We start from the raw sequence: 15,251 nt of genomic DNA on the forward strand, positions 1-15,251 counted from the left end.
CTCATGCAACAACCCCTCACGTACATGCATCACACGCACCGCTTGCATCCTGGAGGATCCACCCATTTGAACCCCCTTCACACTCAGTTTCCCGAATTCGCTGTCACAGTCACCCTCTTTCGTCTACATACACTTGATACATGCCCTTCCATTCCACATTCGACACACTTCGCTCTCGGTTCTGAACACATTCTCGCATAGATAATGCCCATTCTTACCACAGTTGCCACATATTACATTCACTGGGAACCCTTACAACCATTAGCAATATGACCCACCTGTCCACACCTGTAGCATTTAACCCCTATCTTTCGACACTCACTTACCAAATGTCCCGATTGCCCACACCCTAACATGCTCCTAAAGCCCACCTACACTCATTCTTTGTATGTCCTTCCTTTCCACATCTAAAACACTTCACTCTGACTTCCACTCACCGACCTTCCCCTTTGTACACTACTATCCCTAACCCATCCAACCCATTGTTCCCTTACAAAACCCACCATTCGTCCTCCCTGGCACCTCCACATTACTTGCTCTTACACTCCTATCTATTACACTATCGGCCATTCTCATTGGGGCCCTCAACACTGCATCCCTAAAGCTTCCAAACTCTGGCACTCTCTCATCTACCCCAGCCCTTACACTCACACTTCTGCTCTCTTTATAACCCTGTCAAGCTCATAATCTTCTACAATTTAAAATTTCTCCCCAAGTCAACCTTTCATTCGTCCATCTTTTCTTCTCCTTCCGCTTCAAGTTCACAAATTCTCTAACTCCATCTGGCACTGTCCCCTAACAACTTCCGTACTAACTCCTTACATTCATCTATCCCATCATCCCCAAACTTCTTCCCTTGCCAACGTCTCCAGCCTACAAGCATACAGTGACAAGGTTTCCTCGGCTTTCATTCTTGCCTCATCAAATTCATTCTTCCTCTTATACTTAACACTCGCTTTCATACGCCTAAGCTTGCTCAACTAGTCTAGCTTTCACCTTGTCATACTCAACATCTCCCCACACTCATAATAACCCTATACATATCAAGCAAAACCCAGTCAAATATTCTCCCAATTCTCGCGCCACACTCTCTTACTCTCCCATACTTATCCTGACAAAACCTTTCATACTCCCTAAAGAAATCATGCACATCCCTACTTCCATACTCATTATACCTTTCACACCGGGTACCTCCTCACATACACAGCCTTTCTCACTTCTTTCTCACTTTCACTCTCACTTCGCTACTTTCACTCTGTTCTTTCATACCCTCTTCCGAATACAAAGAGTCCACTTCCGCACTTACATTCATCTTACTCATTACACTCTTCTTCCCCTCTTTTATCCACTTTTATCCATTCACATCCATCCACCTCACTATCACTACTGCCTTCAACCTCTCCTTCTTTCCTGCCTTTCCCACTTCCTTACCCCTTCTTACCAGTTTCCTTTCCCTTTCCTTCTTCCCTTTTTCTTCCCCTGACTTATCCTTACTTTCCTCTGTTCCTTCCCTTGCTTTTCATTCCCCTTTTCCTTACCCTGCCTCTCATTCTCTCGTTTCTTACTTCCTATTCCCATATCACTTTCATCACTCACGCTCCATTCACTTCTTCCTCCTTTCTTTCTCTCTTGCCCCTTCACACGTTCCAGAGAACCTGCCTCCAACAGCCCCTTCTCCAAAAACACCCTTGAACATACCTTTCACCATTTCTTCCACACCTTTCATCATTCCCTCCAACTTTTTATCCACCCTCTCTTCTGACTCTTTCATCTCCCCTTTCATTTCCTCTTTTCGCATCCTTTTACCAATGATCCCATCTCTTCCAACTGCAGCCTCAAGTTCTCATTCTCACTCCTCAACCATGCATTCTCCTCTCTTGCCAGCCGCAACTCCTCTCTCAACCTCACCAGTTCCTCTTCCATCCTTTCCTCCAGTCACACCACCCGCCACCAATCTTAATTGCAGCTGCAACACCAGCAGCCGCCCCGTTGGGCGCCAAATATTATGTGGCGGAATTCAAACCCACAAACAAAACAACACACAACACTCACCCTGATCTTCGGTTGCTGGAGATGGATAAAGGTCCATGGTCGCCAATCACAGCACACAAAAACCACAAAACAAAACTTAAAACCGACCCTCCACCAACAGCGAACGAAAAAAAAAGACACATGAACCATATACACAACAAGAACAGCACACTAACAAGAAAACCAACAACTCTCAAAAGCACACAAAAACTGTCCAAGACCAAACGACTGACCGGCACTAGGTCTGACTCAAGACTCACTCAAAAACCGAAAAATCCTTCACATATTCCACAGACAGACAGCGCCATAAATCAAACTAATGACCTCATCCCTCTTCCAACAACTGAAGCACTCACTAACGACAATTACACTCGCTCTCTCTCTCTCTCTCTCTCTCACACACACAGAACGTTGGGAAATGCTAAATACAAACAAATTTATTCATCCCTCTATAGGAGCTATGGCAGCGGTTTGGAAGGCAGAAGCTACTGCAACAGCCAAAACATCACTTCCACAAGGCAACTTCCTTCAACTTCACATTGACATCTTCTACAGGATGGCGGACATCGTAACCTCCAGGGGAGCTGGCAGGAACACAACGGAAGTGGCCCCAGGGATGACCACTAGGAGAAGCAGCGGGCCGATCAGGACAGCCGATGCAGGAGCTATGGAAGCGGTTTGGAAGGCAGGAGCTACTGCAACGGACAGAAATGTCACATGGAGTCACCAGCAGCGACAGAAATGATCAGGGCGGCTGCGGCAGGAGACCAGGAAGAGCAGCCCAGAGACTGTCGTTGAGTTAACAAGAGCATAACACAGGGAACAGCAGGAGCAGATGGACCACAGATACGCCAGAGGCAGTGCAACAGCATACATGAAGGCCAGCAATGACAGCAATTGATCTACATCGGCGGGAACACAGTCAGAATGATCCCAACTTGGAAATATGTCATCTAACCAGGTGCTGTGGTCGATCCCAAAGCAACACTAAATGAACGTCGGAACTGCTTCACGCGAGATATCCCCTGAGATATCCAACCAACTGCTGCTGTGTCTGTGATGCTTACTGTCAACCTGAAAGAAAAAGCAGAGATGATTAGTAGAGGGAGACTCCTCTTGCTACAAGGGGAACTGCCCTATGCAGCGAGAAGGGGTACTCTAGAAGAGGTCGCTCGACCGGCCCCCGCTATAGAGGGATGAATGAATTTGTTTGTATTTAGCATTTCCCAACGTTTTGTGTGTGTGTGAGAGAGAGAGAGAGAGAGAGAGAGAGAGAGAGAGAGAGAGAGAGAGAATTGAGAGTGAGAGAGTAGTTGTCGGTTGTTGGAGTCGTTTACGGCGCTGTCTCTGTGAAAATGTTAGGTAGATTTCGGTTTTGGGAGAGTCTTGGGTAGTTGAGGTCCAACCTTGAAAGTGGACGGGCAGTTTGAAAGTAATTTTGTTCTGGATACCGGTACCAAATATTGATGGTGCATGTGTCTCTTCTTTTTGTTCGTTGTTGCATGAGGGTCTGTCCTCAGTTTTGTTTTGTGGTTTTTGCGTGCTGTGATTGGACCGTGGACCTTTATCCATCTCCAGCAACCGAAGATCAGGGTGAGTGTTGTGTGTTTTGTGGGGTTGAATTCCGCCACACCGCCCTGTGGCTCGCTCATCGGGCGAAGGAGAGAGATCTCTACTAAAAGGGAGAAGGAAGAACCTACGGGAAGAGAAAAAGGATGGAGGGGAGGCCACCAAGGGCACCGTGGAAGCGGAACTTACAGAAGATGCCCGCAACCTCCCACCCGCCCCGTAGTTCTCCAAGCGCAGGTGGCGAAGCAACAATCAGCATAAGTAGGAAGGAAGTAGTGATGCTCCTTATACAGTACATGGAGGGCGGGAGCCCAAGAAGGGAAGCAAACTCTTACGTCCCGATCAATGTAGGGGAGCGAAGATATTATGTCCCAAGCTAATATATCTCCGAATGTACAGGGGAACGCCTTCAGGAACTACACAAAGGGCTACCACTCGGTTACGCTTCTTAATTACGCCCTTGGCCGTCAAACCCAAGACACAGTGCAGGGAACGACGGCTTATGCAAGGTTATCACAAATCGTGGGTTTGTATTAATAAATATCAAACATGTATATATACACAAAAATACAGAAAGATCCCACCATAATAGTAAGAGCTTAACGACAGTCAGGCAGAGAGAACCGAAAACACGTCTGCAATGCATGACGGCCGAAAGCAAACCGGAATGTTTACATCCGGGCAGGCGGGTATTCCTGCCTACCTGGTGGTAGTTACGGCCTAACCACCTTGCTCAAGAGTTTAACGGCCGTTTCCAGCCTACGCTGAAAGTAATTCCTAATGTAAAGGACCGATGGTTCGTATACGGTGTCGGAACAAAAAAGCTTTATGGAATCATTCCACTGGACATACAGTGTTCCCTCACAGCAGAGAACGTAGGGTAGTGAAGTCTGTGACCTGTCCTGCTAGACTGACCACTGTACTCATTGGAACTTCCAATGTGCACAACTTGGCAGTGAGGGCAATCAACTGGTAAACTGACGAGCATAAGTGCAATTAAGGGCAAATTTTTTAATTAAATCTCTTGTTTAAATCTACAGCTGATCTGAAAGAATAAATATATAGAAATATATATCTTTAAATTTCTTTTTCCATTTTAACGGACACTTGTCGAAAATAAGGCGAGGTAAAGGTAAATATACCACTTCTTTACCAGCTGCAGGGGTACACTGTCCACGCTGATAATGATCAAGAATACCTCACTAGTCTATGAAACAGTTTTTTGCTAGTAGGCAAATTATCCATAGGCATAATGTCCAGTAAGCAAACTATCTTTACTTAGAGAGATAAGAAGCTAAGTTCTTCCACGTCTTCTCATCCCAACCTACACACTCGTCACACGTTAGATTAATGGGAGAGACTGACCTCTGCAAGAAGACATGGTATGAGCATCATATGAAGCTTTAGTTAGCCTGATATTAGAGCTTTTGCTGCGATACCAAAAACTGGATAGGCTAGAGTCTGACATAATAAAAAACTAGACAAAAATTACAAAGGTTAATATCCACTGTGAAAATATTCCCGGAGAACACAACAGAAATAAAAAGCCTGATGGTGGTTCTCAAAAGGAACTACCGAACTATTCAATAACATCAATCGGCAAATCCTGCTAAGAGGAAAAGCCAGCCGACACAAAAGTCACAAACAGTAATCAAATTCAGATGGAAGAAGTCAAAATCAGTTATAAAAAGTCAAAATCAGTTGTTAAAAAACAAAAACTAGTGCTGAAGGCGAACAATTCAGAATACTTCACCGAAGCGGGAAGCTAACAAGAAGATTCCAAAAACCGAGGCTGTGTTCCTACAACTGTGTGAGCTCTAGGACAGCAGAAACCAAACTGAAACACTTTTCAAGAATTGTTCCTCTCCTTCCCAGAGGATGGAAGAAAAGAGTATTGTCGCGAATTTTAAAAATTCAAGTTGCCATCAGTAGAAAACTACAGTGATATAATTACTGGGTAAGTTACTTGAATAAAAATTTATATTATATACTTGGAATATATATATATATATATATATATTATATATATATATATATATATATTATATATATATATATATATATATATATATATATATATATATATATATATATATATATATATATATATATATATATATATATATATATATATATATATATATATATATATATATATATATATATATATATATATATATATATATATATATATATATATAATATATATATATATATATATAATATATATATATATATATATATATATATATATATATATATATATATATATATATATATATATATATATATATATATATATATATATATATATATATATATATATATATATATATATATATATATATATATATATATATATATATATATATATATATATATATATATATATATATATATATATATATATATATATATATATATATATATATATATATATATATATATATATATATATATATATATATATATATATATATATATATATATATAAAGAACTCCACAGTACAGTACCTTGAGGTTTGATGATTATAAATCATTAGATTTCCTTTTGCTGTTCCAACTGCTAGGAGTGGGGCAGTGCGTGACCAAGCCAAAAATGTAAGTGTATCCCGCAGGCCTGAGTCTAAATGTTGTACGCGCCCTATGATCACAAAATAAAGACTTGTGTTAAAAAATTTTCTTGGAAAAATGCATCAACACAGGGACGGGACAATATAGTAATGAAAGAGGAATTACAGTAATGGCACATTTCTGAGTTTGTCCCTCTGTCACCCGGTGAAATTCCTTTCTTGCACGACTTTCTAGGTATAAATATTGCTAAATATACCAGAGAAAAAAGCTATCAGGAATGCTGGGGTTACTACCCCAGATCGAGCGCCTTCTTATACCAAGAAGGCGTCGGTATGGATAAGGGTGAGTGAAGAAATCACAACCACAGAACCACACTCGAAAGACATCCCAATGGCAAAATCCCTCGGAAGAGCAGAGAGCCGTACCAGCTCCCACACTCACCCGCCCGCCAAGCGGCGACCCCAGCGCCATCTGAACTCATTCCATTTCTAGCACGTGATCTTTGTTGCTAAAAATTTTTTTAGTACTTGTGCTTTTGGCGATTTTTCGCTTTCCCAGCATGGCGTCGAGCAGCTTTACTGTATCCAAGTTAAGTACCATCTTATTGTGGGGTTTTATGATAAGTTTGGCTGTTTCAGCCCGTATTTATTATTTATACGTGGTTCTGTTATGACGCTACGGCATCCCCTAGTCAGCCATGTCGACCGTGAGGTACGCCCGTCCAGCTTGTTCTGTTTGGGCTTCTCTTGTCGATTACATTGCTTATCGTTATTTCCCTAGATTCATCCTGGTGGCGTTTCCTAGGCTGGGTTTTTTCAGTGTTTCTCTAACGATAATTTTGTTGAACCGCATCATTGGGGTTCCTACATTTGGGTTCCCGTCATCTTCCCGCTTTAAGTAACTCCCAGGATGTTTCCCCTTGACAGTTATAGCTTTATAATTATTATAATTATTATTTTGCTTGTGCTTGACGTCATGTTTTCAACTGCTTAGAATTATTAATTGTTACCGTGGGGCGTCAGGTACAGTTTTACTGTTTACTTCCTGTCGCTTCTCTCGGTTAGGCTACGCGCCTAGCACAAGCACAAGATTATTTTATTGTTTAATGTATATATGATGGTGATTTATTATTATTCTGGTTAACTTCCCTTGTGTGGGGTTTCCCTATATCCTGCCTAGTGTATGTTAGGCTTTTATTTTGCGCCTTTTGGCCTCCTGCTCTCCCTTTCACCCTGGGTTAGGTTAGGCGAGCGGAGGGGATCAGCAGGTAGAGGGAGTTTCTGTTGTTGTTCCATCCACTGACCACTGTTAGGGTTGTGGAGTGAGACCCCATTGTCCTCCCCCTTCTTTACGGAGGGGTAGAGGTTTTTTCTGTGTGTGTGTCTCCTCCATGCTTTAATAGCATTCCCTTTCTTTCGGCTCTGGTTGGTCTTCAGAGCGGGAATTTCTCTCCCTGTTGTTTCCTCATCCCTCCCTTTCCTTCTCCCCTTTTATTTCATAGGCTGCGTCTATGTGTGGGGTGAGAGTATGGAGGCCTTAGGTCGCTATTCCTTTCCCTTTCCTTTGGGGTAGGCCATGATCTCTCCAAGCTGGTATTATTTACCTAGCGTGGTTGTGTTTACAGTTGAGCAGGTGAAGGCATCTTCCTCAGTCTCCTGTTTTCCTCTGCTCTGGCCTACTCCTTCCTTCCCCCACCAAGCCCCCTCCCCTTCCTACCCTGGTCTACCCTGGGTCCAGCTTTTGTCATCTTCTCGCACAAGACGTGGGGTGTCCGGCACCACCCCGAGTTGTTGGATCTTCCTGGTGGAGGGATTCGCTCCCTCCCAGGGCTAGTCCCAGATGGCATTTTTCTTGGCTCAGTGTCTCGTTAACCCGCTCTCCTAGGATCGAGCAGGTTTTCGAACATTCTCAGGGTTACTTTTTTTCTCAGCCTTGTCCCGCGTTACGCTCCGGTGTTCGGGATGCTCTAGTTGGGTTGACTGGCGCTTACACCTGCCCTTGTGGATCTGTGGTGTTTTGTAGCCTCACCCTTCTATTGTTCTCTAGCAATAGAGGCTTGGGATCCCCGGAGGGGGTGGTGCCGACTCGGGAATGTTGATTTTTATGTCATTGTTAACCGATTATGTTACCATCCTCTGTATATATATGCATTTATTTTGTTCCAGCGGCTCATCCCGCCGCGTCGGATATATATTTGTTTTCTTGTTATTGTTATTAGAGTCCGTGATCCTACCCTTGGGTTCCGCTTATCTTTATTCCCGGCATCCCTTGTGGTAAGGGTCCTGTTGACTTCGGCTCTCGTTCCGCCGGAGTATTCCGGCAGTCGAGGGCTTCTTGCTTACCTTAAATTTCAGTTACTTTTTCTGGTAGGCCCGTCTCTGACGGGTTTTTCATTCCGCCGAGTGCTCCGGTAGTACAGTTTGAAAATACCTGTGCCTGCTTAGTTTAAGTTTCTTAGAGTGGTAGGTTCATATACTGTTCACACTTACAGACTGTTCGTTGTGAGGAGCCCGGATGTACCGCCACCCTCCACCAACCCTACGGGCATGTGGTGTGTCGGACCCACGCTGGCTGTGCGGTCCGGCTTGATGACCTGATCGTCTGGCATCTGGAAGGCTGTGAGGTTTGCTTCGCGCTCTGTGGATGCATCCAGGACGACTCGGTAAGCTGCTTACTTTCGTTCTTCACGTTAGTTACAGTTTGCTATGTTGTCATATCTTGTGTTCTAGCGCTTATATATTTTACAGTATATTAGCCCTTCCTTGATTCCCTGCTCCCTTTCAGGCCGACGAGTCCTCCAAGAAGGAGGCCCTAGAGTCTCTCCGCGCCTGGGTGGCTGGGTTCGGGAGGAACGTTCCGTCGGGGAAGCCCTACGTCCTCGACGGGAAGCTGAGGGACTTGCTCTACCCCGCCGCCCGGATCGCTGCGGCCGTACCAGCTGATGTGGCCGCATCCATCATCGTGACCCAGCCACTACAAGAGGACCCCCTTTACACGGAGGTTTCGGAGGACGTCGCCGCTCTGGATTTGGACCTGGAGCCCATGAATACCGAGCAGGACCAGGAGGTAGGTAGAGAGGTAAGTGAGGCAGTGGGGGCGGGCGGCCTTTTCATTCCCCTTCATCCTCTGTATCCTCTTTTCAGGGCTTCGCTAAATCTTCTATCTTGAGGACAGCGCTCAGCCTACTGTCCCCAAGTTGAAGAAGTCGTGGAAGGCGAAGGGCTTCAAGTCCTCGTCTTCCCCGCAAGGCATCCCTTTCCCCGTCAAAGCCAAAGGTTGCTGAACCTGGGCCTCCGGGAGCAAAACCAGGTACCTCAGGCAAAGGAGCGAGTAAGAGGGTGGCCAGGCCCAGCCCTCCTCGCCAGCCTGCCTTTGACCCTGAGGCATTTGCTGGGATGTTGTTAGAGAGGTTCTCTACGGAGGTTGATGCCAAACTTTCTAAGTTGGCGGAGAGGCTTCAGAGCCAGGAGACTCTTCTTGCTGATATGGCACGCTCCGGTGGGGCCGGACAACACTATCAGATCCCTGACACTGCTACCCTCCCTCCTTTTGATGTAGGAAACCCATGGCATTTTGCTCTTCGTGCTATCCGGCATGAAGACACCTTGACCATTGAAGGTCTAGGTACCAGGCGTCTAGAGGAACTGGCGTTCTTCCCGGCTGATCTCTTGCCCCCCTACCCAGGCTTCGTTAGGCTGACGGAGGAAGCCTGGGTACGCTCAGACAAGGTCCCTAAGGAGACGGTGATCTTCCCTAGGGATCAGGCGCAATCTGCTCTCTTGCGCACCTTTTCCGAGTGGCAGGCGGAGAACACGAAGTTGACCCCCTTCAAGGGCAACTTCACTATGTTTTCTCTCGGGGATAAGCTGCCCACTCCCTGCCTGAACAAGGTTGCTATCGCAACCGCTCAGGCTTGCTTGGATGGCAAACCCTTCCCTCAGCTTCGGGAATCAGATCCTCGTCTCTGATCTTCCCAGGGGTGACGAGTTCTGGAAAGACGCTCCGTCCACATTTACTGTCGGTAAATTGGGCGTGAGATTGCGCTGCGTCAAACCAGTTCAGCGAGCAGCTTCCTAAGCTTCCGGAAGCTCTCCTGAAGACTGAGTTCGAGGCACGGGTCGGTTGAGCCGGTCTTTGAACTCGCTGTGCCTGTCAGAAGCGACCGCCGTCTCCTTTGCAGAGGAGCCATTGTTTCAGGTCCTGACTAAATCCCTGTTAGCAGGGTTCCAGTCGGACCTGTACGACTTCATGGTGGCAAAGATGAACTGCCGTAAGTTCATCTTCGCTGATGCCACCATTCGTCATGAGCCTAACAGACTCATGAAGAGTTCTTTCTGGGGAGACAATCTTTTCCCAGAAGATGAAGTCTCCAGTGTCCTGGGCCCTGGGAAGCAACCAGGGCTAACTAGAGTCTGCGCTCCCAGTGGGGTATCTCCGCCTTTCAGCGGAAGACCCCTGAGTCTAGCGGTTCCCAGAATAGGCCTGGGAAACGTTACAGGAAGCACAGGAGACCACAACACCAGGCGGTTGTTCAGGCAGTTCCGGTCTCGACGGTGAGCCAACCGTCCACCTCCAAGGCTCAACCCCAACAGTATGTGCTGGTTCAACCAGCCCAATCCCTTTGCTGCGCCTCGATGTCGTCTCCTCGCCGGCGTACAACCCTACCTATGAAGGCCGTGGGGTCTTTCACGGCCTTAATAGGAGCGCGCAAGTGGGGTAGAGGTCGAGCCCCCTACAGAGGCAGGGCTGGATCCGTCTCCCGGGGAAAAGTGGCGCGGTAGAGAAACAAACCTGCTTCCTCCCACTGAGACCAGTCAGGTAAGTGGGCGCCTATACTGGTTCAGAGACCAGTGGTCCTTCAGTCCTTGGGCACACAGCATTGTGTCCAAAGGCCTGGGTTGGAGCTGGATCAGGGACCCTCCTCCCTGATCAGGTTTCATCAACCCTCCTCCAAAGCTCTACAGGACTTTGTGAAGGAGCTTCTCAACAAGAGAGCAATAAAGAAAGTGAGGCACCTCAAATTTCAAGGCAGGCTGTTCACTGTCCCCAAGAAAGATTCTGGCCAGCAAAGAGTGATTCTGGATCTGTCGCGTCTAAATCTCTACATACAATGCGACAAGTTTCGCATACTTACAGTTGCTCAAGTACGGACTCTACTGCCGCGTGGAGCCGTCACCACCTCTATCGATCTTTCAGATGCTTATCATCACGTCCCAGTTGCGCGGAACTTCTCTCCCTTCCTGGGTTTCAGACTAGGGAAACAGGCCTACTCCTTCAGGGTCATGCCTTTCGGGCTCAATATAGCCCCAAGGATATTCACGAAGCTGGCGGAAACAGTTGTTCAGCAGCTATGGTCCCGGGGATCTCCCTAGCAGCATACCTGGGCGATTGGATAATCTGGGCCCCAATCGTTGCAGGAGTGCCGGAAGGCTACAGCCATAGTGATCGAGTTCCTGGAGTCATTAGGCTTTCAGTGGCTGGCTCTCCAGTGGGACCTAACCTCGACAGGCTATCCTCCCGCCGGCCAAGCGGAGGGAGATAGCCGCCCGCTACCAGAAAATTTCTGAAGGGCAAAGCTGCATCCCGCCGGTCTCAAGAGAGGATTCTCGGCTCTCTTCAGTTTGCTTCAGTGACAGACCTGCTCTTGAAAGCAAGACTAAAAGACATAAACAGAGCGTGGCGGAGACAGCCAATGTCAGGCTCAGAGACAGAGTCTCTTCAATCCCGCAAATCTTGAAGACAAGGCTTCGACCATGGTCCACAGTCAAAGGCCTTTCAAGTCTGTCCCCTTCAATTTCCCCCAGCTCTGGTAATCCACACAGACGCTTCATTAAGAGGCTGGGAGGGTACTCACCAAAACAAAAAGTACAAGGCATATGGTCTATAATGTTTCGACAGTTCCATATAAACACCTTGGAAGCTATGGCAGTGTTTCTAACTCTGAAGAAACTTTGCCCCCCCGCCAGATTCACATCAGGCTGGTGTTAGACAGCACCGTGGTGGTTCATTGCATAAACAGGGGCGGCTCCAAATCAGTCGCGTAAATCAGGTGATGTTAGCTATCTTCTCCCTGGCGAACAAGCACGGCTGGCATCTGTCAGCCACCCACCTAGCGGGTGCGGAACGTGGTGGCGGATTCTCTGTCCAGAACTACTCCGTTGGAGACGGAGTGGTCTCTGGACGGGGAATCGTTCAATTGGATCTGCCGCCGGGTTCCGGGACTCCAAGTGGATCCGTTCGCCACAGAGAGCAATCACAAGCTTCCCTGTTATGTGGCTCCCAATCTGGATCCCCATGCCTACACCACAGACGCAATGACCATAGATTGGAACAATTGGGAGAGGATCTACTTGTTTCCCCCAATAAACATGTTGAAAGTACTGTACAAACTCAGGTCATTCAAAGGGCCAACTAGCCCTGGTAGGCCCCCATTGGCCGAAGAGCAACTGGTTCCTCTGCTTCTGGAGCTCAAGTTGCGGTGTCATCAGATACCCAAACCCAGACTGACCCAAGTAGTACAAACCAAGACTGTGTCAGCTTCCTTAAAAATTCAGAATGCCCTGGTTTTATGGACTTTATAAAATTGCTCCTAAAAAGGGAGCAAACACTGACCCCATTAACACTCTGTTTCTAGAATCCGATAAGAGAGATTCTACTCTCAGGCAATATGACTCAGCAGTCAAAAAATTAGCATCTTTTTGAAGGCATCTGAAGCTCAGACTATGACTACTAACCTAGCGGTTACCTTCTTTAGATCATTGTTTGAAAAAGGCCTAGCTCCGGCCACTATTACTACAGCTAAATCAGCCTTGAAGAAGGTATTTTTGTATGGATTTAAGATTGACCTTACAGATTCATACTTTTCCTCCATCCCTAGAGCATGCGCCCGTTTGAGACCGGTAACACGCCCACATTCTGTTACCTGGTTCCTGAACGATGTTCTAAAATTAGCCTCTGATATTGATAACTCACAATGCTCTTATCTGGATCTGTTAAGGAAGACCTTGTTTCTGATTAGCTTAGCTTCAGGTGCCAGAATCTCAGAGCTATCTGCTCTCTCTAGAGGTGATGATCACATTGATTTCCTCCCGTCCGGGAGAAGTTCTCCTTTCCCCTGATCATAGATTCCTAGCGAAAAATGAAGACCCTCAGGACAGGTGGTCCCCTGGAAGGTGGTGCCTCTTCCACAGGACCGGTCCTTATGCCCAGTCTTTACCTTAAAAGGCTTACTTAAAAAGAACTCCTCAGTGTATGTCGGGTCCTCTTTTATCAGGGAAAAAGGTGGAACTCTTTCTTTGAATGCTATAAGACAGCAAATTCTGTATTTCATTAAACAGGCCAACCCGGATTCAGTTCCTAAGGTTCATGATATCCGTGCGGTAGCTACCTCTACTAATTATTTTCATAATATGGATTTTGCTGAACTTACCGAGTATACGGGATGGAAATCACCTCTAGTGTTTAAACGCCACTATCTAAAATCACTTGAAGCTCTGAAATTCTCTACAGTGGCTGTGGGGAGTGTCATTCCCCCACCTTAATTATACTTAACCCTTATCCTTTCCCCCCGCCCGCCTGCCTCATTTATTTCTCTGCCTGTTCTCCTGGATCAATCATGCCTCACTGCCTTGCTCCTCATAATTGATACTAGTATTACCATTATTATTGTTTGTCTTGGTGATTGTGTTTTGTTATGCTGTGTATTTAGATTTAACCCTAGAGGTACTTGTGTTATTTTATTTTACGTTTCGTGTACCTCACATTTTTGATATTGTATAAGGTATATTGTGTATTTCTCTTATGTATAGTTTATATTTACCTGTCTATGGCATTATATTGTTGGGTGCTTTCGTTCCTCCTGTACTTACCTGTGATTTGATTCTCTTTGCTTTGCTGAGATATCATATTAAATCTATTTTTCATAGCATGTGTTTTGTTCATGATCACCTTTGTTTTATTTTGTATCTTGGCAGTCTTGGCATGATTCTCCGTTACTATTTCACCGGGTGACACAGGGGCGAACTCAGAAAAGGGATTTTGACAAAGGAAAAATTTATTTCTGAGGGAGGCCCTGTGTCACCCGGTGACCCTCCCAGTATCTGGTTTCACCCCTGCTTTGGCATGCCAAGCCTGAGGGTGGTGCTAGACTGGAATGAGTTCAGATGGCGCTGGGGTCGCCGCTTGGCGGGTGAGTGTGGGGGCTGGTACGGCTCTCCGCTCTTCCGAGGGATTTTGCCACTGGGATGTCTTTCGAGTGTGGTTCTGTGGTTGTGATTTCTTCACTCACCCTTTATCCATACCGCGCGCCTTCTTGGTATAAGAAGGCGCTCGATCTGGGGGTAGTAACCCCAGCATTCCTGATAGCTTTTTTCTGTGGTATATTTAGCAATATTTATACCTAGACATTCGTGCAAGAAAGGAATTTCACCGGGTGACACAGGGCCTCCCTCAGAAATAGATTTTTCCTTTGTCAAAATCCCTTTTTTACATTAGACCTGAAACAGTACACAAATAAAATATCTAAAGGTATGTGCAGACAATGTGCACAAAATTCAAGTTAAGTAAGCAAAGATATTCAGTGAATGAGGAAATGCCTCCCACAACTTTATGGACAGGAACATATAATTAAGAATATGCTTAAAAACGAAACTTTTATTGTATAGACAACGTCAATGTTTCAAATATATCACTCATGCTGGCGAAAAAGGGGGTAAGTCCAAAATGGAACTTTCGAGAAAATTGCATTTAAAGTTTTCAAATGCATTCAATAAATCACTGATAGAAGATAGCGATCTGAACTCTTTACTAAATTTAAAGGATTTGAGGTATTTTTTCATGCACTATGAAGACATTAATATATTCAAAGTTCTTATATACTTTTAAGGACTTACCTCTCTTTGACCATTTTGTTATCAGTACATATCACTTTTTGACCAAGACTTGCCCCTTTTTAACCACTTTGTTATCATTACATATCATACATATCCCTTTTAACCTCATTGACCTACTTGTCACATAGCTCTTTTTAGGCTAATTAAATGCATTTTTATGATACTATAACTTTATTTTGTAAAGAA

At 45.5% G+C, this 15,251-nt stretch overlaps 1 protein-coding gene across 1 annotated transcript in view; it reads right to left on the reverse strand.

The window, feature by feature from the left end:
* The window catches only part of Oseg6 (intraflagellar transport protein Oseg6), a 458,610-nt gene that overhangs the window by 403,995 nt on the left and 39,364 nt on the right, over window positions 1-15,251 (reverse strand). Inside the window, 1 exon segment of the mRNA XM_067096238.1 lies at window positions 6,115-6,244. Coding sequence (XP_066952339.1) covers window positions 6,115-6,244 — 130 coding nt within the window.

This window comes from Macrobrachium rosenbergii, chromosome 52 (assembly GCF_040412425.1).
Source record: "Macrobrachium rosenbergii isolate ZJJX-2024 chromosome 52, ASM4041242v1, whole genome shotgun sequence".
NCBI lineage: Eukaryota > Metazoa > Arthropoda > Malacostraca > Decapoda > Palaemonidae > Macrobrachium > Macrobrachium rosenbergii.